The following is a 23642-nucleotide window of genomic DNA, read 5'->3' on the forward strand; positions in this document are numbered from 1 at the left end:
TTCATTGGTCCCCATTCATTCCCTAAAGCTCGGCTAGTTGTCCACTAGTATGTGTTCATTATCTACCCAATCTCGCAGGCATGACAAAACAGCTCTACGAAAAATCTTGAGTTGGGCATCCAGGAGGGAAACTGACCTATACACCGTTGGTTCCACTCTATTACCCTTCTTAAAGACTGTGACAATTATTTCTCTTGATATGATATGATATGATATGATATGGCATTTATAATGCGCCTATGCACAAGTTCTTCAAGGCGAAACGAGGCTGGGAGGGGAAACAAAGGGAGACGGACAACGATCCTACTAGGCCAGGTGAAAATCAGATTACGCAAGTGCATGGGAAGTGGGCTGGGATAGTGCAGTACAAAATGATAGCAATAAGTAAGTGACGGCCAGCATGTGACAAGTGCATGGGTAAGTGCGGACATCAGGGGGCTAGTAGGGGGACTGTACAGATACAGAAACGGTCCCCAAGTGCGGCGGTTGCCAGGTGGGCAGTGCAGGTGTTAGACGCTGGTGGGGGAGGGACCTGGGCCCGAGATCAGAGGGTGCCCAGGTAGCCAGTGCAGATCAGGATACGGCCAGGAGGTCAGCAGAGGAGAGGAGGAGAAAAGCAAAGAGAAAGGTTTTGAGGTGCTTCCGGAACCTGAGATGGTTCTCCTCAAGTTTAAGGGAGGCAGGGAGGCTGTTCCAGAAGGAGGCCCCAGCTGAGGAAAGAGATCTAACACTTACTTGTTGCTTGGTGAAACGACTGACCCTGAGGGAATTGGAGGCGGATGAGCGAAGAGCACGAGAAGGAAGATATTTAGGAAGAGAGAGAGACGCCGACGTGGGATGGACCTTGGAATCCTGGAACTGTCCTAGTTCTACCATGCAGTTTAAAATTCGGTATGGAACAGGGACTCAAAACTTATCAATAGAGGGAAACCGTTCTTCAGGAATTAGGTCAGGGCCAGGGCTTTTGCCCCAACCCTGTTTTTTGCCGTGTTAATCTGATATCGCTTAGGGAGAATCGCAACTTAATTTTTCTGCATGAAGGTGAGATGAAAGATTCACCTACAGAACTCTCAAGAACTGCTAAGTCTGTATTTTCCCTGTAAAAATCCGAGAATTAACACACCCATTCATTATCTGGAACCTTGGTACACATCAAGTTATTTTTCCTGGTAAAGTGAGGGCCATAGTTTACAAGGTGCCAACATTTCCTAGAGTTTATCAGACCTGCTGCATGTACGAGATCCTCCCATGCATTGAATTCTAGTTCTGTTTTCCTTGACAGTGTTATGTTTTTATAAGCGGCTCTAGCTTTTACAATTCTCGTTCTATCCTGGTCTAAGGATCTCAAGGCAGATGACTTGTCCCATTTTGCCAGTAGATTTGGCATTATGTTTGCCGGGAACATCTTTATAAAAATGCTAGTTTATTTTTTGGACATGACTTCCTGATATCAATTCAGCACAGTTTCCGCTGAAGCGTCTACATCTGCATCGAGAATTTTTAGGAGGGAGGTCCTATTTTCTCTGATAATACTAGTTTGTGTTTCCATAACAATCGATCAATCCAATTGGATTTAACTCCTATTCGATGTGATAGCCATGTTGCTCAACTAACAACATTGGGCCTCGTAATACAGCAGTCATCCACTCTCAAATTTAGGGATAGACCAAAATAATCACTATGAAGATCAGAAACAATATTAAACGACTGTATATTCCTCTAGCTGGTAACAGAAATACAGAAGTAATCAATAGTAGATGTGCCTCTCTGGTTATCTCACCCTTGTGTCTTCCATTAATTGAGCAGATGTCCCATACAGTGAGCAATAGAATTGCAAACCATTTGCGCATGAGCCAGATCACACATGATGGGTGATGGAATGCTATGAGCCAAGTCCGCAATTATATCCACTATATCAAGGACGTCACTCAGTGGGCCTTTGCCCATTTTGAGATTGAAATCGCCCCCCACAATGCAATATAAGGGCTTTTCCTTATTTATGGACGATAAGCGTTACATCACGGATTTGAATTCTAAAAGAGCAAGGCCCTTTTGCTCTTCCTGGAAACAATTATAGAAGTTAACCAATTTCATGCTCTTATGATTTGCCCCTAATCTTTAATGTATAATTTGGGTATTGGGTGCGAAAGATGCACTTGAATTAGTATTGCCTAAAAAGATACTTTTTCTAAAATCGTCAGTTCACCATAAGGCCTGCCCCAACTCTTCTTGGTAGCCTGTGTTTGGAACAAAATGAAGCCATCCAAATGGATGATCTCCACTGCCCATGTTTGTTGAAAGAGGATCACATCATAAACTTTTATTTTGGCTGTAGTATTAGAGTCCTGTTGTCTCATGTGCTGGCCTCCCAAATTCCAATATAAAAAGGATATTACTGCAGATCCACATTCAAGGGACAACGTTTGGATATTGGTGGAATTTCTATCATTTCTCATCTCAGAATTGGTGATAGATGACTGAATGACTGACAGTCTATTGCTTCAAGAGTGGTGGTATTAAAATGATTTTTGGAAATGAAAGTCACTCTTGGACCTAGGGAATATGGGTCATGCCCGTGTATGTCTTTGGGGTACCGTGGGATCAGCATGATCTTGAGCAATAACCATTTTGCAGTTAGCTTGGCCTGGGTCTGGCCTTCTGAGATATGTGAACATGCTTTTCCCCAGCGTTGGTGGATCTATAGGTGGTGTCTCTAATGGGTGTGGATAAAGATACGTAATATGGTAATTTTCCATGTATCTGAGAAGACTGCCACATTAGAGTTTAAAACTCGGTCAGCTAAACATGAATCAGCAAAGGAAATTGCTGCACAATCACCGGGAATGCCTTTGTCCTGCGCCCCCTCCCATTCCATGTGTCTTGCCGTAGGATCTTCCTGGGATTGTCTTGGGGGCCAATAATCCTATTATTAAGTCAGTGTGATACTTTATTTATTAATGTTGTGGTGGATTCGAAATGATTCCTGGTTAGTTGGTCTATTCCAACCAAAACCCGCAGAAGTGGGGGTGCCTCTGCTGGTAATTGGAGAATAGACGAAAAATGATGTGGGATGGATTTAGTTGTCGAAACAAGAGTCCTCAACAACTCCTAATGGGTAGGAGGGTCAGGGACATTAAACAATGATACTTGTTCAACCTCCTGTTTAGTATTGCTATGGCCATTATGTGGAGTCTTCTCAACCGGGATGACAGGGGCAAGATTCAAAGTGTACTAATCATGCCATCTATTATAGTCAAAGAACCCATTATGGTATGGTGCAAGCTCTTCAAAGATGTATAAAACCTTCACTTGCAGATCATCTACCTTCTTCACTAGCTCCTCTTGGGTTTGCCAACGTTGCAAGTATTGTGGGTTGGGTAAAGCCAGATGTTTAGGTGGCAAATTGTCTGTTAGACCAGTGGAGATCAAAGGAGTTTGTTGTCAAGGTCCACCAGATGAATCCTAATTTCGACAGTAGTAGGTAGTTCACATACCAGCAACATGTTCTCCTCAACAATGATATTTGCTGAAGTTCCAGAATCACGGAATGTACTAACATTTCTATTGGCTTCCGGAACTCGCACTACAAGTTCGTTCCCTAATAGTTTAACTTTTGTCCCTTGTCCATGAATGTATCAGAGCACGAATGTATCAGAGCTTGCATTTCTGGTGCATGCTCTTTCCGCTGTTTGGATGTGTTCCTCCAGTTTCCCGGGCATTTCTCTGAGATAAGCATCTAGAGTACCTCCTATTGTTTGGGAAGTATTTGAACTGTTAAGTCTTCTCAGTTGTTTCCCATCTGCAGACTCCGATATCAGTGGGGCTTTTCTTGTACCCATTTTTCTTGGGAAGGAAAATCCAAGTATACCACTCTGAGAGGGTTCACCTTTGATTCAAGAAAGGCTATGCATGAACATGGGCAAAGCCTCTGGTGTGGCCCAGGGGAGTTCAGAGTCAAATGCTGAGAATTAGAGAAAAATAATCCAGAAATGCTACAGCAAGTGGTACTCTAGGGAGTATACCTGATTGGTTAACAGTGAAACCATAGTCGCCCTGCCCCCGCTACTAGTACACTGTATGCAATAGACGACAGATGATAGACAGTCATTTAGTTGATGAAGCAGCCTCTTACGGGGTACACCAAATTGGTTAACCGAGAGACCTTGGACCAAGACTCTGTCCCCAGTAAGCAAAAGCTGGGACTGCCTCCACCAGTCCTAAGTAACCCTAATGTGGAGGGACCGAGGTGAAGGTGAGTGAAGTAAGCCCACTGCATTGTTCCTGTGCTCTGTGAAAGCCAATGAATAGAGGAGTCAGCAAAAGCCCTCCGAAGAAAAAAAGACTGACCCAGATTAGATGAGTCAAGGAGACATTAGACAGCACAGAAAGTCACTTACTAGTTCACACATTCACGTGTTAAGGAAGCCAGCCACTTCCCTCTGTGATCAGAGTCAATAACCACCCGCCATGATCCAGGCTCCTTCTGGTGTGCTCTGCACATGGGAGCACAGGAGGTAACAGAGGAAGCCAGAGATGAGTCTGGGTCCTGAGCACAGGAATCTCCGGAAAGTCATTTAGTCCCCAGAGACATCTTTTTGGAACATCCTCTTCTAAATGTTTCTCGCCTTCATGGAATAGCACCATACTTCAATATAATTCAGCGCTACAATACACATTTCTGTGAAGGTTTGGTGACTTTTCATGCAGGTTCATCTGTCAGGGAACACATTATAATCCTCATAAATACGATATCTGCATAAGGAATCAAATGTGCCAATAATGTCAGAGAGAAACAGAAAGATGGATAGATAGATAGAGGTATTCACCATAAAATATGTCCTAAACCAATCAAGTCTGCGTCCGTCTAGTTAGCGCACATGGAATGAGTTGCAAAGGCCGTTCCTTTGACGCTACCCACTCACACACATCAATGCTAAAGAGAGATTAAAAATGTATGGAAGTTGGCCCACAACCTCTACATCCAGCGACTCTAGCCTCTTGGGATATGTAGGTAGCCAGTGCATTTACTGAGCCATGTAAGATGCTTCTCATGTTCATTGAAAGGTGTGCAGATGCCAACTATATTGTGCCCGCAATACTGAATATTTACGTGGCACATAACATCTCAGTGCTATTTGAAAAACACACACGTTATGATTGTATAGCATTAGTGCTTTCGAAATAGTGTTTTCTTTATAAACCCTAGAAATATAGGTAAAATAATGTTTAAACACAGATAACACAAATAAAGTGACTTTTAAGATTATCGTGTAATTAGAGAAAAAACGACGTCTAATGAAAATGCCCTTTTCTTGCGGTGGATGAGGGGAGGCATATGTTTATAGACGCCCGATCGACTGATGACAGTTGACCCTTCACAGCCTTTCAGTTTGGACGTCGTTTGAACCTGTTCACCATGTAACCCCCTGCCTTCTAAGCCAAAGACCATTCGGTGCCTCTCTAACTATTATTATATGTTGTTGTTACTTGTCTGATTATTGGGAGTGCATGGAGGTGGGCCGAATTTACCATGTTTGTAATGGAACTAGTTAGGTTCCTTGTCCTGTCGCTGAAACTAATTCGTGATTGAACAGAGTACACTTTAAGAGGCATTGAACGGAACCGGCCGAGCACTAGGACCTGCGCGGATCCGAAGAGCGCAAGAGCAGGCTGCTGTCTGTGGTACTGAAGCGTCCCTGCCTGGAATGCCCCTCGCACTGTAGAGGCGAAAAGGAGCGAAGAGCCCGCTAGCGCATCCCTGATACAGAGTGCAGAAGAGACAGATCAAGCCAGCGCCCCTGCCTCGCTCCATCCATCACAGGCTTTCAATACAACTCACGCCTGGGAGCTACAACCTTGGAAATGGTAAAGTTTGGCAAATTCGTGCACGCTTCAATTGCTTATTTGGTTTTTATCGAATTAATCGATACGTATTTTCCATTATTTCCTGTACTTCATTGCCCTGAGTAGTGACAGTTTTGATTCTAAGAACATGTTTTTATTGATATATAAAACCATAGTTAAATGTCTACTTCATAGGCAGCTTTTAACATGTTAATGCTGTTTAGCATCTGTGTTTAACCACTGCCAATTAGGGCTGATTTTACAACGAATGGATTTTTGCACAGGATCACACAATGCTGGCCAAGTGGCGAACCAAAGCTAGAACTCGAGTAAATTAGTTCCACAGTTGACTATTCAGTCCCTCGACCGCATCGCATGCCAGCATTATGTCTGTTTAGGGATGGGAAAGCATAACTTGTTACCAACCATCTCCTGCATATAGTGCTTGTCACAAGTACAAATGCACCAGGCAAGCGTTTACGCGGCAGAACAGATGATGCATGTTCGATCCAGGTAATGCATGCAAGGCAGATGCGAATTAAATGGTCTGCAGCTCATTTTTATTCAGTGCAGTTGTTTGCAAAACAGGGTTGCGGCTGACAAATTCAAGCAGCACCCTTTCAAAGGTTGGCAAATTGTTTGGTAACTTTAGAATTAACAAACAGTAACAAGGGGTAAATGGTATTAGACTTGACGTTTGACTCCTTTGTGTGTGTGCTCCATCAACACTAGACATATTTTGATAACTATTGCAGTCATGTAGCCTCAAGTTATTTTAACACGGTTAACTCTTTGAAGTTCAATAGTGGGCCGTGTCTCCTCTCCTCCTCTGCCTCTTACCCTTTCCCAGTTCAGTGCGTGCTTTAAACAGTGGACCCACGCATGCAGATTCCTAATAAGTTGTTTTAACATTTCTATTGGATGTAGTTTTCTCCCAGAGCCATATCACACGGGCCTTCACGATAGCCACTCTTAATTTGATTCGCGGTATTCCAATGTATATTTTGTGGCTACCCTGAAAACACGGAGTAGATTTGACGCACATGAACCGAACCTGAAGACCTTTGCATATACACGCATTTAAACTCAGTTATAATGACTGCTTTCTCGTCATATAATACAGTACTGTTATAATGCAAGCATTCATTGAACGTAACGCAATGCACGATATAGACTAAGAAAGTCACAATTCCCCTTTTTAGGACTCTGTTTTGGTACCAACATGGATTACTTGAATAATCCCAAAAAGTATATCAAACTGAAAAGTAAAAACAAATGTGATTATTGTATAACTATGCACGTAGAAAAGGCCGTAGCAGATTGACAACACACCAGTCTGTGCACCATAACGAGTGCTAGCTATAGCTGCACAGTGACATTTGCGAATATTATTTTGATTTGATCTATCTCTTTCACAGCATTCCTAAACTTTTTACAAAGGGATCGATCTGAAGAGCCCCACTCGCGGCAATTTCAAGAAACCAGGAACTTGAAGAAAAGATGGAGAACCAGACACTGGGTTTAGGGTGGTCAACCATGAACACAACAATGGGAAATGAAACCTTGGAAACAATGCCTCAGAATGCCCTGGAAGTCCAAGTGGTAACCATTTTTCTTGTGCTTCTTATATGTGGGATTGGCATAGCAGGCAACATCATGGTGGTGATGGTTGTTTTAAGAACCAAACACATGATGACGCCCACCAACTGCTACCTGGTCAGTTTGGCCATTGCAGATCTGATAGTCCTTCTTGCCGCTGGACTTCCTAACATTTCTGAGGTGGTGGCCTCCTGGGTCTACGGCTATGCTGGTTGTCTCTGCATCACCTACCTCCAGTACCTTGGCATCAACATCTCGGCTTGCTCCATCACAGCTTTCACTATCGAAAGGTACATCGCCATCTGCCACTCCATCAAGGCCCAGTTCATATGCACCGTCTCGAGAGCTAAGAAGATTATAGCTTTTGTATGGATGTTTACCTGTGTCTACTGTGTGATGTGGTTCTTTCTGGTGGACACCAAAGAGGTTACCTTCTCTGATGGTGTTCAGGTGAACTGTGGCTACCGGGTATCCCGAAATCTGTACACGCCCATCTACTTCCTGGACTTCACTATCTTTTATGTTATTCCCCTAGTCCTGGCCACCGTTCTTTATGGGTTAATAGCACGGATATTATTTATGAACCCCCTGCCCACAACACCGCAGGATCCTGACCGAATGAGCTACAAGCATCAGGGGAAACCCTACAACTCAATCAAGCTCCCCTCGAAAGGAAACAAGAGCACAAACTCCAGAAAGCAGGTAAGAGCATCACCTGTCGTTTCCCTTCTGAAAGTAACATGTCTGTGTACATATCTGAAAATACATTTTCACTTGAACATTGCAACATTTGCCAAAATGCCAGACAATAAAAAATTCTGCCTTTATTTGTTCTGTCATCTCATATGTCTTAGCCTTATTCCTGGTTGGGTCTCCGGTGTGTGAAATGGTTTTGTATTTTTGAAATGACAAACCCAGTTCTAGTTCCAAGATGTAAAACATGTTCACCATTCATTTTAAGAATAATCATGTTATTTATTTTATTTTCGAAGAAGCTTCTAACCCCAAGCATCTAAAACCTATTGTTCTCCATATGTGTCGAACCAAGTTCTAAATGATGGCATTTTCTTTGACTATGCTGGTTACAGTTCATAGGATTTATAGTCTTGAACATATGGTGAGGCAAAGGTTGCAGATGTGCTCTGTAAGGGCCTGTAGAGAGCATTGTCACTTCAGTCGCTCAATCAGTCTTAGCTTTATTCGACATAAGTCATTCTGGCAACAAAGCAATATAATATAAATGACAATTTGCGACATACAGATATAGACACATGTCATCAATAATTCTTATAAAACAGTACACAAATCTGCAGAAATCAGTAAAACAGTGCTAACATAGATTTGATCAATCAAATCCATCATCTATAAGTTCCCACAAACAGTACTAACATAGAATTGATCACTCAATTTCATCACCTATAAGTTCCCACAAATAGTGCTAGCCAAGCTCTGTGGATATATTTTGAGGCACCGAAGATAATGCAATGTTTAGATGTAAGTCTACAAAGATTGAAAGAATTGTTAATCGTCCTCATCACATGTTATCCCAAAATTGACTTGAAAATATATAGACCTCAGGTCTGCGTAAAAATGTGCATTCCAAGTGACTCATTCTCAATAACACATGAGATACATACATTTGTTTCCTTAGCATTCCATCTCATTTTTTAGACAAGCTAACAAGAGTATATCCCTAATCTAAACTGGACATAAAGTGTTGTAGCAAACTTAGGCTGAATAATGTCTAGGTCATCCTCAAAGCGAAACACGATTTGTCAGAGCCAGAATTCTCTTGCTATCGCAGTTTGTTGACATTCTTCAATTATTTGATTAGATCCCTTAACAGCGTAAAGTCTTTTGACCAGTGCCTTAGATGCACTATTTATGCTAGTGGGATGCACCCACAACTCTGTGAGCTTCAGCTTTTTTAGCATTGAACTTACATGTCTGCAGCAAGGCAGCTGAGAGCTACCACCCTGAGCTAAGGCATCATGCCTAGCATTACAGTATTTAGAGAGCAGTGGTGTAGACCATAATCACAGCCGGTTTGAGAAGGGCTTGATCTGAAGTTCATGACTGATTCCTTTTAGGTCAAGTTAAATAATCATTGATTTATTAGGGGTACCCAAAGGGAAACTCGATAGCTCTTTTACAGATTTATGTTCTGTTATAGATAATTTAAAATGGTTGAGTAGCCCTATAATCTGGAACCAACATGTGTAGCTGCCCTTGATTATATCCAATATATATTGAATGAAAGGCTCACTGCACTGTTGCATTGCATTCGACTATATCGAAGCAATTCATTAGTTGATCATTCACGTGCCAAGCATGACCTTTCAAGCTATTGATCGTATATATTCTTAGTTTGAAATTTGATGCAAAAGAAGTTGTAACTTGTTACTTGCTCATTCGGGGAACCCCGAACATTAGGCAGTAATTTTGTTTCCTTTTTAATCAGGGTGTGGTTGGGGGGGGCACCAATAATTTGGTTTTAATCTCATTCATTTCCAGACCACTCTCTACACAGTACTGATGAAAGATGATAAATTGCGCTCTCAAACCTGAGGGGCGTCATGAAAACCAAGATGGAGTCAAGAGGAGCAGTGGAATATTTTCATGGGATAATGTTGGCGCCTCAGTTGGGATTTTTAAAATATGATCAATCACAGGAGTGATGTACAAGCAGAAATGTCTTGGGGCAATGACACAACTTGGCATAGACCTTTGGGCCAGGAACCTAGTAGAGGTTGTCACACAGTCGGTTTTTCATTGGATTTGATCCAGCGGTATTACTTCATCCAGCTAGCTCCGACTGTGGCCATTTCCAATGAGCTTTCCCTCGTGTATATGAAGAATTCCTGGGCATTCAGTCTATAGACGGGCCATCATTTTGACACTCATATTGATTAAATAGTGGCATTTAAGATAGTGGCATAAAGCATTATTATCATAGGGAGAGAAACCTTAGTACAAAACTGTTTATTTTGAAATAAAGAGCCCAAATCTCAAAGACATACATTATTGTAAATTATTCTGATTTATGCTTGACCTATTTCAGGGAGATTATTCAATCTGCAAAGAAGCTTCTGGGAGTAATTCTGACTTACTCCTCGAAAGAGAAGAGTAAGTAATGGTCAAGACAGAGTTACTCGTTTTAACATCTTTGTGAATCAACCTGTAGGGGTGTGACACATGCATTTTATGAAACTGTCATCATACAAACAAGTGCGTGATTGGTATTTTTTCTTATCAAGTACAATAGAGACGTGTTATTCAGATGTTGGCATGACATGTCAATTCCCTGCCATTCTGCGTGAGTTGGGTCCACTTTCTGTGTTGTATTCAATATCCTATAGATGCACAACTGGTGGAAATAAATCTTTAAGAAATATGCAGATATGTAAAGTGAAGTTATGGCACCAAGGACAGAAGGCCATGTGCTGGTTGGTTATTCTCCAACAAGCCCATGTTTATTCTTTGAATCCTAGTTGGGCAGAGTGTATAACTCTTTATTGGTTTAGTCTGGGTAAATATGAATTCGTTTTGCAATCAAATTCGGAGGATTGGCTGGCATTACATTTTACTCTTTTGTCACTCTGTCCGATCCCATTACCCCTAGGATAAAGAATAATTTGGCCCTAGGAGAAGTATCAGCTTAATGCAATCCATGGTTATACCCACCTCAACACCGTACTCAACCCACCACCATGTTTTCTGCTCTGGACCACGCCTTGTGAACATTAACCTTAAACATTAGCCAAAATCTTCTGCTGTGGGCCCCGCCTACACATTTTGCAGTCTTGCTGTCCACAAACAATAAGGTTCGGAAAAGTAATATTAAAACCTCTGTGTTTCATATGTACACGTGTATTAAACATACAAAACAATGACACATATGGTTAAACTGCAGAACAAAGGAGGTGATGGTTTAGAGTACATCTTAAGCTCTGGCATGGCTCTGGCCAAACCTCCAGACCATCCTCTTCACCTGTTAAGCCATTACAGAAATGGGAAAGACTATATACAAATCAGGCTTGGTCCCACCCCCAAAAAGGGGTAGTCCAGACTAAACTGCTTGGTCACACCCCTTCTGCACAAAGCCACAAGCAACCAAAGTCATGTTCTGGTCTATTTGGATGTCATCAGTGGGGTGTAGCTTGGGCCTCTAGGCCTAGCAGACACTGGACCCATCCTACTCTGGGTGACAGCAGCAAAACAAAGGTGGTGATGGCTGGAAGGTTTAGAGTAAATATTAACCTCTGGCATCATTCTGGGCTCCCCTCCAGATCATTGTTCTTCTGTCTGCCAAGCAATTACAGAAGGAGGGATGACCATATGCACATCAGGCTTGGTCCTCCTTTCATCCGTCCCAAATAAACACATGTTTGTATCAGGAAAGCACCTGAACTAAGGCTGTGGCACATGCCCAGCCACACTAGAAAGCAAGAATGAAAGTTGCAATTGGGTACCACTATGACTCTGTCTGCCTCACTTAAATTGCCATTTTTATGGAATCGAATTAACTAAAGGTTCACACAGACACAATGGAAACGATGAGTGTGGCTCCCGACAGGTACCTGAAGAAAGCCCAGGTTAGTGTGGGCTGCCATCAGAAGTGCCCAACGTGCTGAATATTCCACTCAAATTCAGATTTTTTCAGGCTTCAATCATAATACACCTTCTCACACAATTTGCACTGGCTAGCAGACATATTCTGTGTCAAGTGCAAGAGGCCTTTAAAGCTTTACAGTGTCAAGGCCCGCTCTGTTTCCATGTGGTTGTGGCACTTCAGTTGGTGGCAATGAACATCTTTAGATGGTCTGCAGCACTCATTGTGCTAAGGGTGGTTCCCCCAATGCTGTGGGAGCTTCACCTTCATGTATGTGGTTCTAAAAGTTTCAAATGCTCTACCCTTGGCTTTAAAAAGCACTTATCACTTTTCTGGACTCGTTGCAATGATGTTCTTGAAATGTTTTTCCGGGTTACCTTGGTATTTTGTACAAAGTTGTGTTGCTTCCTTGAGTGGGGGCTATAAATGTATTTAAAAACAAATATTGTGATGATGATGATACTATGCTTTTGTATTGTGTGTTTGAAGACTCTCCTCCACCCAATAATACTGAAAATAAAATAGACTATGGGAGAGATTCATGGAAAAGTGCACATTTTTCCTGCAAAGTCCGTGCACCGAGAACGACACTGCGCGAGTCTGCGCACAGAATAAAAAATGCACACCTGCGTCTTCATGGAATTTCCTGCGCAAAGGAACCGTATACGCAAGTGGTGTCAGGACACCCCCTACATGCCCCCATGCAAAGGAAAAGCAACCACAACAGCTACTTTTGCGTGCTCCATGGGCGTGAATACAAGAACCCATCAAACAGTCTGTGTGGTCTTCCGCAAGTGGGCCAACATGTGTGGTCTCCCGCAAGTGGCCCAACATCTCAGGGATCCTGCGCCAGGTCCTCCGTAACTGTTACTGGCACTCCGACAACATGCGTATGCTGTATCGTAGGTCAGGTAAAACTCAGAAAAACTGCATGCGAACCCCCGTAAACCATTCCTGCACCACACTTCACTGCGTACGCACACCCCTAATTCCTATCAGTGCCTACATGCAGCCCTAAATCCGACATTTATACCCACCTCTGCGCTGCGATTTCTTTGTGCAAGTCTACTTGTGGCAGAGAGATGGAGGGATTTGCATGGGCATTTTGCAGGTGAGCGGTTGCGTGGTCACATGCATGAATACGCTTTGTCGTGCGCATTTGTGAGCTTGCTATGGACTGCCTGTGGCCTGTACCTCATAATGCTTTTCCCTTGTTCTTTTCTGAGTTCCGCCCCCCTACTCCGCCCTCTGTACAGGCATCATCCACGCTCTGCGTAGTGTCTCACACAAGGGACATGACCACTCGCGGAGATGTGCCAAGTCTGCGCGAAGTCCACGCGAGTCAGGAAAAAATTCAATGCAGTCGATTCAATGAATTGACGAATTAAGTTTTGCTCGCAAAATGGCGCACAAATCCCAGATTTTCCTTGCAAATACTTCCATGAATCAGCCCCTATGTCTCTAGAGAAATTGTTCAAGTTGGGAAATCCTCATGTGGTTTTCCTTTATATTCAATCATGGGTGATGAATAGATTGGATACTGACGTGTAAGCCAGAATAAACATTCTAAACTAGGGTATGTGCTGCATTTTTTAGTTCATTTGTGGATTGGCTTTGCCTCCGGGGAAATCCTCCAGTTTTCTAGACATTTATTGATGCAGGGAAGACATTTGATTGAATGAGCAGGCATTAATTCTGGGTCACAATATCAAAGCTCAACTTTCCTGCATCCTTCATCAACCGAATAGAAGCTTACTACATTAAATAGCTATCCTCCCTCCATAAGATTTTATGGGATCGCATCAAGGTTTTTATCAGTGGGTAGATTTATGTGGCTGGATTATTGTCACATTTCTTACAGGCAAAGGTGATAAGATTAAGTTAGCACCATATGAACACCATATAGTGCTATATTTAATGGACCCCTCACAAGCTATTACTGCTATATCTTGGTGTGTTCTGGAATTTGCTCTGGTAGCTGCTTGCAGAATGAATGAGGCCGAAAACCAAAGTGTGGAATATTCTGGGGTTTAGTGATAGACAGGTCACCTCAGTTACATACCTTGGGATAATTAAATATTAACACCTCAAATCAATTGGAAGGGAAAAAAGTGATAAGAGCTGTTGAGAAACTGGGATGTTGCCAAAGAATAGGATGATACATCCTATTTTGATAATTGGTTGCATTAACTTATTTAGAAAAAACACCTTGCCAAAATGTTTATACATATATTTTTGGGCTTTAGAAATGTATCTTACTGCATGGAAACATTAAGATGTTAACTACTGTGCGTCCACCTTGTTTGGCCAGGTAAGAATTACTGCTGCAGCTAGAAGCTAAGGTGCTACTCGAAGAAATTATAAGATTCCATGGAACGATGGAGTACTCTTGCATATGTTTGCATATGAGTTTCCTGGTAAATGAGAAGATCTATATCTCTACTTACGCAGGCAGCTGGTAGGGATGGTTTTAATTATATCGTATGACCAGCTAGACTCAGTTCTAGGAGCCACAAACAAACCTTATTTAAAAGAAACAAAGAATATTGTTAGGAGACCCTATTTCATGGAGTTACATGAGGTTATCCGATTCATCTGTGCCAAGTTAGTGATCAGGAAGCAGACACAGCTTTATCATTTTGACTGTGGGGACATACCCTGAAATGGGATCCAGTTCTAATGAATGGGAAACCATTTATAGGAGGGATAGAGGTAATTACCCTATAACTCTTCTTACAGAAGATTTGTGTATTACTCATTGAACTGTATTATTTACCAGTGATCATTTACACCTGTTGATCTTTTTGTGGTGCTATACCTCTACCTGTTGGACTAATAAGTATAGCTACCTGAGGCCTGGGAAAGTTGATACGGATATGGTGGATTGGCTTGCTGTGTGTAGTCACTAACATTTACGCTGGACCTCAGTTGTTTTAGTAAAATGTCAGAAATAAGTTATTATGTGGTTGGTCCTTTTATGATGGGAGTTCTGTTTGGCTATGATCCTGGGTGTTAATATGTATAGGCAACCGTCGCTCTTCGAGATACATTGTTAGTTCTTCTTATCATGGCCTGGAACTGGAAGGAAAGGGTTCCTCATTGGATAGAACGTTGCTTTAATGAAATTGTAAAGGCTTTTTTGGAGGGAAAAAAAGTGCTACATTTTCAGGGAGGAGTCAAACAATTTAAGAAGCTTTGGGGTACTATGAAGCAGTACACTGAAGAACGTTTTAGCACGGAATTGATAACTGTACACAACTCCATCTGACTTGTTCAGCATATGAACACCTGGGTGTTAATTAGTTTCGTCTGAGATGTGTTAGGGCCATATTATGTACTTACTTTTGCACACTTTAGCAGTTTTGCACTTTTGGCCTATGATTGCAACAGTGTCGGCACCTTAAGGCTGGGTTTTGGATATGCTTAATATGTGACTAATTGATAATGCACTGTGGGGGTGAAGATATTTAAAATATGTGCAACCTGATGTGTGTCATGTTTGCACATTTTAACCAAATAAAAACAATGATAATATTACTCCTCATCCCAATGGTGAAGGAATGAGTTCCTGAGGTCAATTGAACAATGTGCACTTTAAATGGAGTTGACAAGAAGGAGTGGGTGGGCCTAAGGAAGACAAATACAAAGGACATTCTTAGATCTACAAAAATCAGTTTTGGGAGGAATTGAAGAGGAGCTAGAAACCATGTGATACAGGAAAACGCAGCCCACCATTTTTTAGTACATGTTTGCATCATTTCTACTTACCACACGTTACTTCCATCGGACTTAAACTTCTTTCTGAATATGGTAAAAGAGTGTAAACACTTCATTAAAAGAAATTATGATTGGCTTTTAGCAGAACGTTGCTAAGACTTGACTGTATAATGAGTCATTACTCATCACTCAGTTGGGTCTTGTTTGGGTCTTGTTTGGAACCAAAGACCAGTTCAAAGGGCCCGTTCCATAGGTGGAATATTGTTTTTGTCGAACAGGATTAAACAATGTTTTCCTCAACTGTCTCTGAGGGACAGAGAATTTACCTGCTGGAAGAAACAACATCCTGACTGTTGCTGATTAATACATTTATTCATCACAGATGCCCATTGAGCCCTTCCTATGAGATGTATTTCCTGCTGCATCTGAAAATGGTTTGGCCATTGAGCCCTCCCCATTCAATGATTCACACAGCTGTGCACCAAACCTGTCATGCCAGCTTGATGTGTTGAACCACAACTCAAGCCGGAGGAAAGTACCTAGATGTCCTTGATGCTTTTGAGACAGCACAAGAGACAAAGGTAGTATTTAAGTGGATAAGAGGCCCCTTACAGGAATTTTAGAGGTACTCAACCCCCTTGTCTTAACAGTGGTCCGTAGGGACTGAAAAAGGATAGCAAACCCTACCTCATGATTGGAATTTTAGTAGCCATTTGTATTTGCAATGTTTTAGTCACGCTTACCTTCATTTCTCAAACCAGTCCTCAAATCCTCAGGATGTACATTGTGTTTATCCTTTGTCTGCATTGTTAGTGTGCATAACTTTCAGAAGCGGTTATTTGTGTTTTATATGAATTATCTGTATTTAAGTTCATATTCTGCTAGAACCTTGCTTGGACATTCCCTATATTTTGGTACTTGCCAAAGTACTGTTATGTGTATGGTTCCAATGAGGACTCATAGCTCTGAAGTGTATAGCCTGCCCTCAGCCCCTGCTAGCGTTATAGAGGTGTAGGGTTATACAATTCACTTTCTACCTGTCTACCTTTAGAACTTAATTACCATTGAGCCATGTTATGTTACATGTTTGGGCATAAAACAGTCTCTGCTGTCCCTCTTACTGTTTATGGCCGGCATCAGATGTCATCCCATTGACCATCTGTAATGCCTTTCCAAATGTAATTCCTGTCATTAAAGAATGGGGTTGACTCATATTCCAAGTAAAACCATATGGAAATTACAATTATTAGACATGACACCCAACGGCAAATATGTTTCTTATGCGATAAGGAAAATGATGTGTCAATTAACAATTTTAACAGCCAAGATCAGGTAGGTTGCCAAGGAACGTAAGATACATTCCAGGGCAATGCTCTGGAGATCATGGGCTAAATACATTAAAAAAAGAACATTCAATACCAAAATTTCACATTCAACTTTCATCAGAATACACCTACTAAAAGAAATTAGTCGAGAATTGTAATCACTTAACATTCAGGTGCCACTCCATCATCCAGCATAAGTTAACTCAAATGTACACCAATTTTGGGGCAACAACTTAATACTCAGAGAAGCTCCCAAATGATGCATGCAGTAAAACAAAAATGTGCATAGAGTTTGAAGTGTGGAGTGAGTATGTGATCATCTTACTGTAGTGAGTAATCAACTTCATAATAGAGAGAGATGGGATGGTGGGACAAGGTCATATGGATGGCAAAGGATGAATATATATAATAACTATGAAATGAGCACAGCTATCAGGTGCAGAGATAGTTATCACTTATATGCTGCCTAATAGAAGCAACCCTGCACTTGTATTCATGCCAAAATAGCATACATTGCATAAGGAAAGCCTCTACACTGTGTCAGGACCACAACCAGGGTAGTGCATGGCTAGATACACACCAAAGGTAGGCAGGATTCCAAGAGTGAGAGAGTATAGCTAATGATATTGCAAAGGCTGATGTGGAAACATCCCACATAACAAGATTCGATTCCTTTAATAATATATGGCATGACAATGTCTCTCTCACATCTGAAAACATTGAATAAGGTTATCATGTCTCTGTATGCATACATAAATGGACTAATATTTTAAAAAAACAAGTTTCAGATTATGATGACTTCGGATTCATTTTATAATCCTTTTACAGGAAATATACACACCAATATGCTCTGTGGAAACAACTGAACCCCGTCTTGCTTACTCAACCAATACTTGCGTTATCTTTTAATGGCAAATTGCACAAATGTTAACACCACATCTTATAATTATTTCAAGCAAGAGCGTCATTCATTGACTGTAAGTGGAAAAGTAATTCTTGTGTTGGCTACACCAAAAAATAGTATCAGAGATAAAGCTGCATAGCTCAGCTGAGATTGCATTCAATGGCTGTATATCAGTGTGTCATCTTTTAATGATCAGACCAAGTACTTATTGCAAGTTGTGAAAAAGAAATGTTAGAGTTATGCTGAGACACAAAAGGGTTTTGAGTGATTGAAACTGTGCTCATCATCGTTTTGTTGGCCAGATCAAATCCTAATTACAGAGAAAAATCCTTACATTTTTGTTAGGCAGGTAGATGTTCCAGTCAGTGGTTACAAAACACTGTGCCATCAACTAGGGGTAACACCAAACACTGGTTGAAAGTTGTTCCATTATGAATAACATATCTTACAGTTATGATTAGACAAGAACATACAAATACTGTCTGTAATAGGGTGTGTTGCTGTTTTGTGGCCAAGTCAGAAACTGGTTCCAGATAAAACATTATATAATATAGCATTCTTGGTAGGAAGGAAGGGATCACTTTTGGTGTATGTAATTGATAGAATCCCAGTGTGCATGACATAAAACATATTTGATATTTCTTATCACTATGAGGAAAAGAAAAACCCAGATTTGTTATATTCAGTGGCAGTAAATCAGTATGCAAACATTTAATGGCCGGAGCAAATACTTGCTTATTGCAAAGGTACGCATAACAAATTATAGAATTATTTTTAGGCAAGAGAGTACAATTTGTGGCAGTATCTGTAACTGTCTGCATTCCCTTTTTGTGGCCAGACCAAATATTGGCTGGAGAGAAAAATCTGTATATATCTTTGTAGGCAGGTGGAGATTCCATTCAGAATTTCTAAATCAGAAGACACATATACTGGTTGCACATTGCAAAGTTGTGATTAATACATCTTAGAATTGTTTAAATCCAGATAGTACATTCAGTGCATGTCATGTTGCTGTTTGACAGAAATATAACAGCCTTACATTTCTTGGGGGTAGACAAGATAAAATGAAGTGGCTATAAACCACGGTGCCATCTTTTAGTGTTTAGACCAAATACTAGTCACAAGTTCCAAATAAAACAACTTAGAGTTTGGTTTAGGCAAACAAGTGTGCTTGATGACGTGACAGCGTTGTCTTCTTATTGCCACACAACCAAACACTCGTTGCAGACAAACATTCTTTGAATTCATGGATGACAGAAGTAGATTATATTCAGGGACTGTAACTGATGTCACCATTTTGGGAATAGGAATGAAATAACTTGAGTGACTGATCACATTGCATCATAACACAAATGTGACGCTTTTGTCTGTGTGAGAAGAAGAATATCACAGCATTCTTAATACCAGACCCAGAGATTAAATTATACTCAGTGGCTGTAAATCAGTGTTCTATAATATGTTGCCAGTCCAAATGCTTGTTGCTTGGGATGTTGCAGTTAACCAATATTAAGATTTTTCTTAGGCAAGAGAGTGCATTCAGTAAATGTAAAAGACTTTTACCTGGTGTTCGCCAGACTAAATACTAATTGCACATAAAAATCCTTACATGTTATGGTAGGCAGGTACCAATACATTCAATGGCTGTAAATGAGTGGGGAATCCTGTATATCAAAGATTTTGTGCATGTTTCAAAGTTGAAAATAAGACATTTTAGGCAAGAGGGTGCATCCACTAACTGTAACTGTGTGCATCATCTTTTTTGTGGACAAACCAAATACAGAATGCAGAGAAAGAATTGTATGATACTTGGTCAGCAAGAGATTACATTCTGATGATGTAAGTCACTGCACTATTTTGATAATAGGGAGGAGAAATCTCAGTGACCTACCCCATTGCATGAAATAAACACACACGCCTTTCCTTGTCAGTGTAAGGAGAAGAACATCACTCAATTGATTGGAGGCAGGTAGTAGATTAGGTGACATTCAGTGGCTGTACATCACTGTGGAATATTCTAGTGGGGAAGACCAAATAATGTGATTGCCAAGCTGTGAAAACCACATGTTAGTTGTTTGTTTGGAAAAAAGTTCACATTCAATGGTTGTAGCTCAGAGTGACATCTTGGTGTGGCCAGACCAAAGACCTGTTCCAGAGTATAAGTTTCACATGTATTGTTAGGAAGAAGGTGAGTACATTAAACCCCGGCCCTCAAAAAGCAACAATTCTGCAAACTATTGGCATTTGTCCTTTTCCCATCAATATTCAAAAATTCTGGAGCATGTGGTGTTCAAGTGATCCAATAATTACCTGGGAATGCATGGACACAGCAAGCCCCACCAGTCTCGGTTCCAGAGTAGCTACTCCACAGAAGCCTCGACCCACCCTACTCTGTACCTTCCTCTCTACTGCCAACAAATCCCATCTTCTATCCACATCTGAATCCATCCTACTTAACTGGTTGCACCACTTCCATTTCCAGGAATCCTAAATGATCCTCTACACCCCCTCATTATGTTGGAGTACCTCAAGGGTCTCTATCTGGCACTCCCCTATTTACTCCAGAGATATATTTATGGGAGGGCAAAAGGACAAGGGGCCCTTGTACCCCACCTTGAGGGGTGCTCCGATCTGGCTGCCTAACGTAATGGAGGGCATGCACATATTTTACAAAATATAAATAACACACATCCTGAAAGTGTGTGCTGCTGAGTTTATGTGCCAAGTTCCTCGCCTTTCTTAACAACTAAGGTCTGACTTATTTATTTTTATTTATTTATGTTTACATTTGTAGAGCACCCAAACCAGCAGACATCAAGGCACTGTAGCACGACCAGTTACATACACTGAGGAAACATAGAGGTGGTACAGTTCCTCTTACTTAGAGTTAGTACCATTATCAGACATTTTGGATAAAAAGTGTTCGTGCCAGGATGCGCAGACCTCAGTGTTTAGGCAAACAGCCAGGTTTTCAGAGAATTTCGGAAACACCCAATATGATTCCTCCACTGTTAAGGCAGGTGGAAGGGAGTTCCAGAGACTAGCTGCCACTGTAGGGAGGCTTGTGCCACCCTCCTCTGACTCGTTTAAACTAGGGTTGAGCAAGGCGGTGTGAGTAATCAGAACTTACTGGTCTGGTGGAGTTGTTTCTTACCATGTTCTGCCATAGGTGCACTGGAGATGAGTTTGACAGGCATCTGTATGTGATGGAGAGAGTTTTGAAGATAATCCTTTCACGAACATGGAGACAGTGGGCCTCTTGAATCATTAGTCTTCGAATACGTTCACTGTTGCAATTACATTGTGTGTGTTTTCTTTGGGGAATGCATTGATTTCATGTGATAACCAGAGTTGAAATACAAAGTCATGCGTTTGTGCCATGATGATTCAGAAGATAGCGCAGTGTGTCAAGCAAATGTTGCAGATATATGTGTTTCTGTGCCAGATCCTGGTAAAACAGATTTTGCCCCCACTCTTTCTGAGATTAACAAACTTGATTATTCAAATGTTGATGATCTTAACAATTACTGTTATTCAAAACAACCTATTTGCACCTCAACCGCCAGTTATAGAAAGTGACATAGCATCAGTACGGTATAGGTCTACATCTTGGTCTCTCCATACAAGGGTTTCATAATCTGAGCTGCCAACCTCAATAAAGAATAAAATGTGTTAGTTGGGAAAGGTTAATGGTAATCCACATTCAATGCAGTGGAGCCAAAGTGTCAATGCTTTGCTAGCTTACAATACTGAGATCATCATCAGATCATCGTAAATTGCTGTATAGTATTTCCTGTCTTTTGTGAAAAAGTGTGCTTTCTCATGAGATGGTGGCATTTTTAGCCCACTGCTTGCTGCTTCCTTTCATGTAGCCGATTTTAAAGTAATGTGTCCTAGACAGGCAAGAGCCACCTAAATGCCAGAGGCATTTGCCTCACTAACCTGTACCTTCTCACGGTAACCCTCTTAGTCTCCTACCTCAACGCCCTTCCTATAATACCTTTAAACATAGCATTATGTTTGTACTAGTAATTCAGTAGTCTGCAACCATTGGCTTTGCAGATGTTTTGCACTACACTTTCCATCATCCCTATCCAGCATAGTCAATGATGAGGAATCATTGGAGCTGTAGCCCAAACAATCTAGGGAGCCGCAGGTTCCAGGACCCCATTCTAAGAGTATCCCTGTCAATACACCCTCTTACTGCATGCCCTTCTATGGTACTCTGTTGCTTCACAGCTAAATTCATGGTATATAGAAATTAGTACATTTAGGCCCATAAAAAGCTTATTTTGAGATCTGCTTATTTGACACAAAAAACTGATCGAATTGTTCTAACATTTGATATGGTGGGCCACGAGTCACGAACTAGTGGCAAGTGAACTCATGACACTGTTTCTTTTGTTTGTTTAATCTATAAATACATCAGGAAAACCCAGATGAGATTGTTTAGGATCACAAAAATGTGCACACCAGTACTTTTTCTGTCCACCATACTCACCCATAAGAAAGTCAAAGGTTATCCCGTTTCTTTGTTGTTTAAGAATTACTCCGTATAGACCTGCTTTAGGATATATTTTTTGAAGGTTGAATTCCCCCCCTATTTACCTAAACGTTGTTTACCTATCTGAGATCTGTGTTAAAACTGAGATGTACTTTAATGAGTTTGATAAGCAATCTAGGTCTTATTGTTGTATATTGTTTATAGATTAAATACAGCATAATGAATGCTGTAGAAGCTTCATTAGTGTTAATTGTGTGACCCCTATTATTTGGTGTTAGTTATTATTGCCGTTTTTACCTTTACAATTGTAATACTTTGATGTTTTATTAGAATTCATTTTTATCTTTTTTTATGTTGTTTGATATTATGTATCCATTTGAACTTTGATAAATAATTTATCTGAAAATAGTTTGAGTGACTTAGAGGGCCTGATTTAAAAAGCATTTTTCAATGGGATTGTGCCATTGAAAGCACTTTTGTAAGTCAGACCCGCTGACTTTTAATTATTCTGTAAAGATGGCCCATACGTTTAAATGGACTAATTAGATTTGCCAAAGGTATCAATTGGTGTATGTAAACATGTACAATACTAACATAACTGTTATTAATGGATATTACACAATGTACAGAGGGGTTTATTTATCCCATGTGATAATCCGACATGGCCAGCCCTCCTGTTCTACATTATGTATGTTTGTAAGGGTATTATGAGGAACAGATGCTCGCTCCCAAATGTATTGACTGGAGACCTACAGTGAATGCAACACCGATGTGTGATCTGTGCAATTTGGATAAAGACTTATTTGAGACTCTTTTACATTGTGTAATTTCTAAACATTCAGATAGTAGATATTTTTTTTTAAGGATTTTCATTGTATCTTGAATACACTCAACATGTGTAGTGGCTTATGAAGGCTTCATTTCATGTGGTATACATGTTACAAGTTTTTTTAAAAAATCATGAAATTAATAAATAAGTGTTTTAGTGCTTTGAACATTGAAACACTTATTCATGGTCTACACATATACTGCCGTTGAAGGAAAATCTAATCAAATATCACAGTCACTGGAAAAAATGTATGCAGTGCTCCCATTTACCTAAACAAATGTCACTAAACTCATGTTTGATGCAGTTCTTTG

General features: G+C 40.8%; 1 protein-coding gene across 1 annotated transcript in view; it reads left to right on the forward strand.

Annotated features, from left to right (window-relative positions):
* Positions 1–5692: 5692 nt before the first annotated feature.
* Positions 5693–23642, forward strand: part of LOC138580625 (thyrotropin-releasing hormone receptor-like) — a 780816-nt gene continuing 762866 nt past the window's right edge. Inside the window, exons 1-2 of the mRNA XM_069651312.1 lie at positions 5693–5865; positions 7263–8145. Coding sequence (XP_069507413.1) covers positions 7345–8145 — 801 coding nt within the window. The 5' untranslated portion in view covers positions 5693–5865; positions 7263–7344. The remainder of the gene's footprint in view (positions 5866–7262; positions 8146–23642) is intronic.

The sequence above is a fragment of the Ambystoma mexicanum genome, chromosome 3p (assembly GCF_040938575.1).
Source record: "Ambystoma mexicanum isolate Mex_15411 chromosome 3p, UKY_AmexF1_1, whole genome shotgun sequence".
NCBI lineage: Eukaryota > Metazoa > Chordata > Amphibia > Caudata > Ambystomatidae > Ambystoma > Ambystoma mexicanum.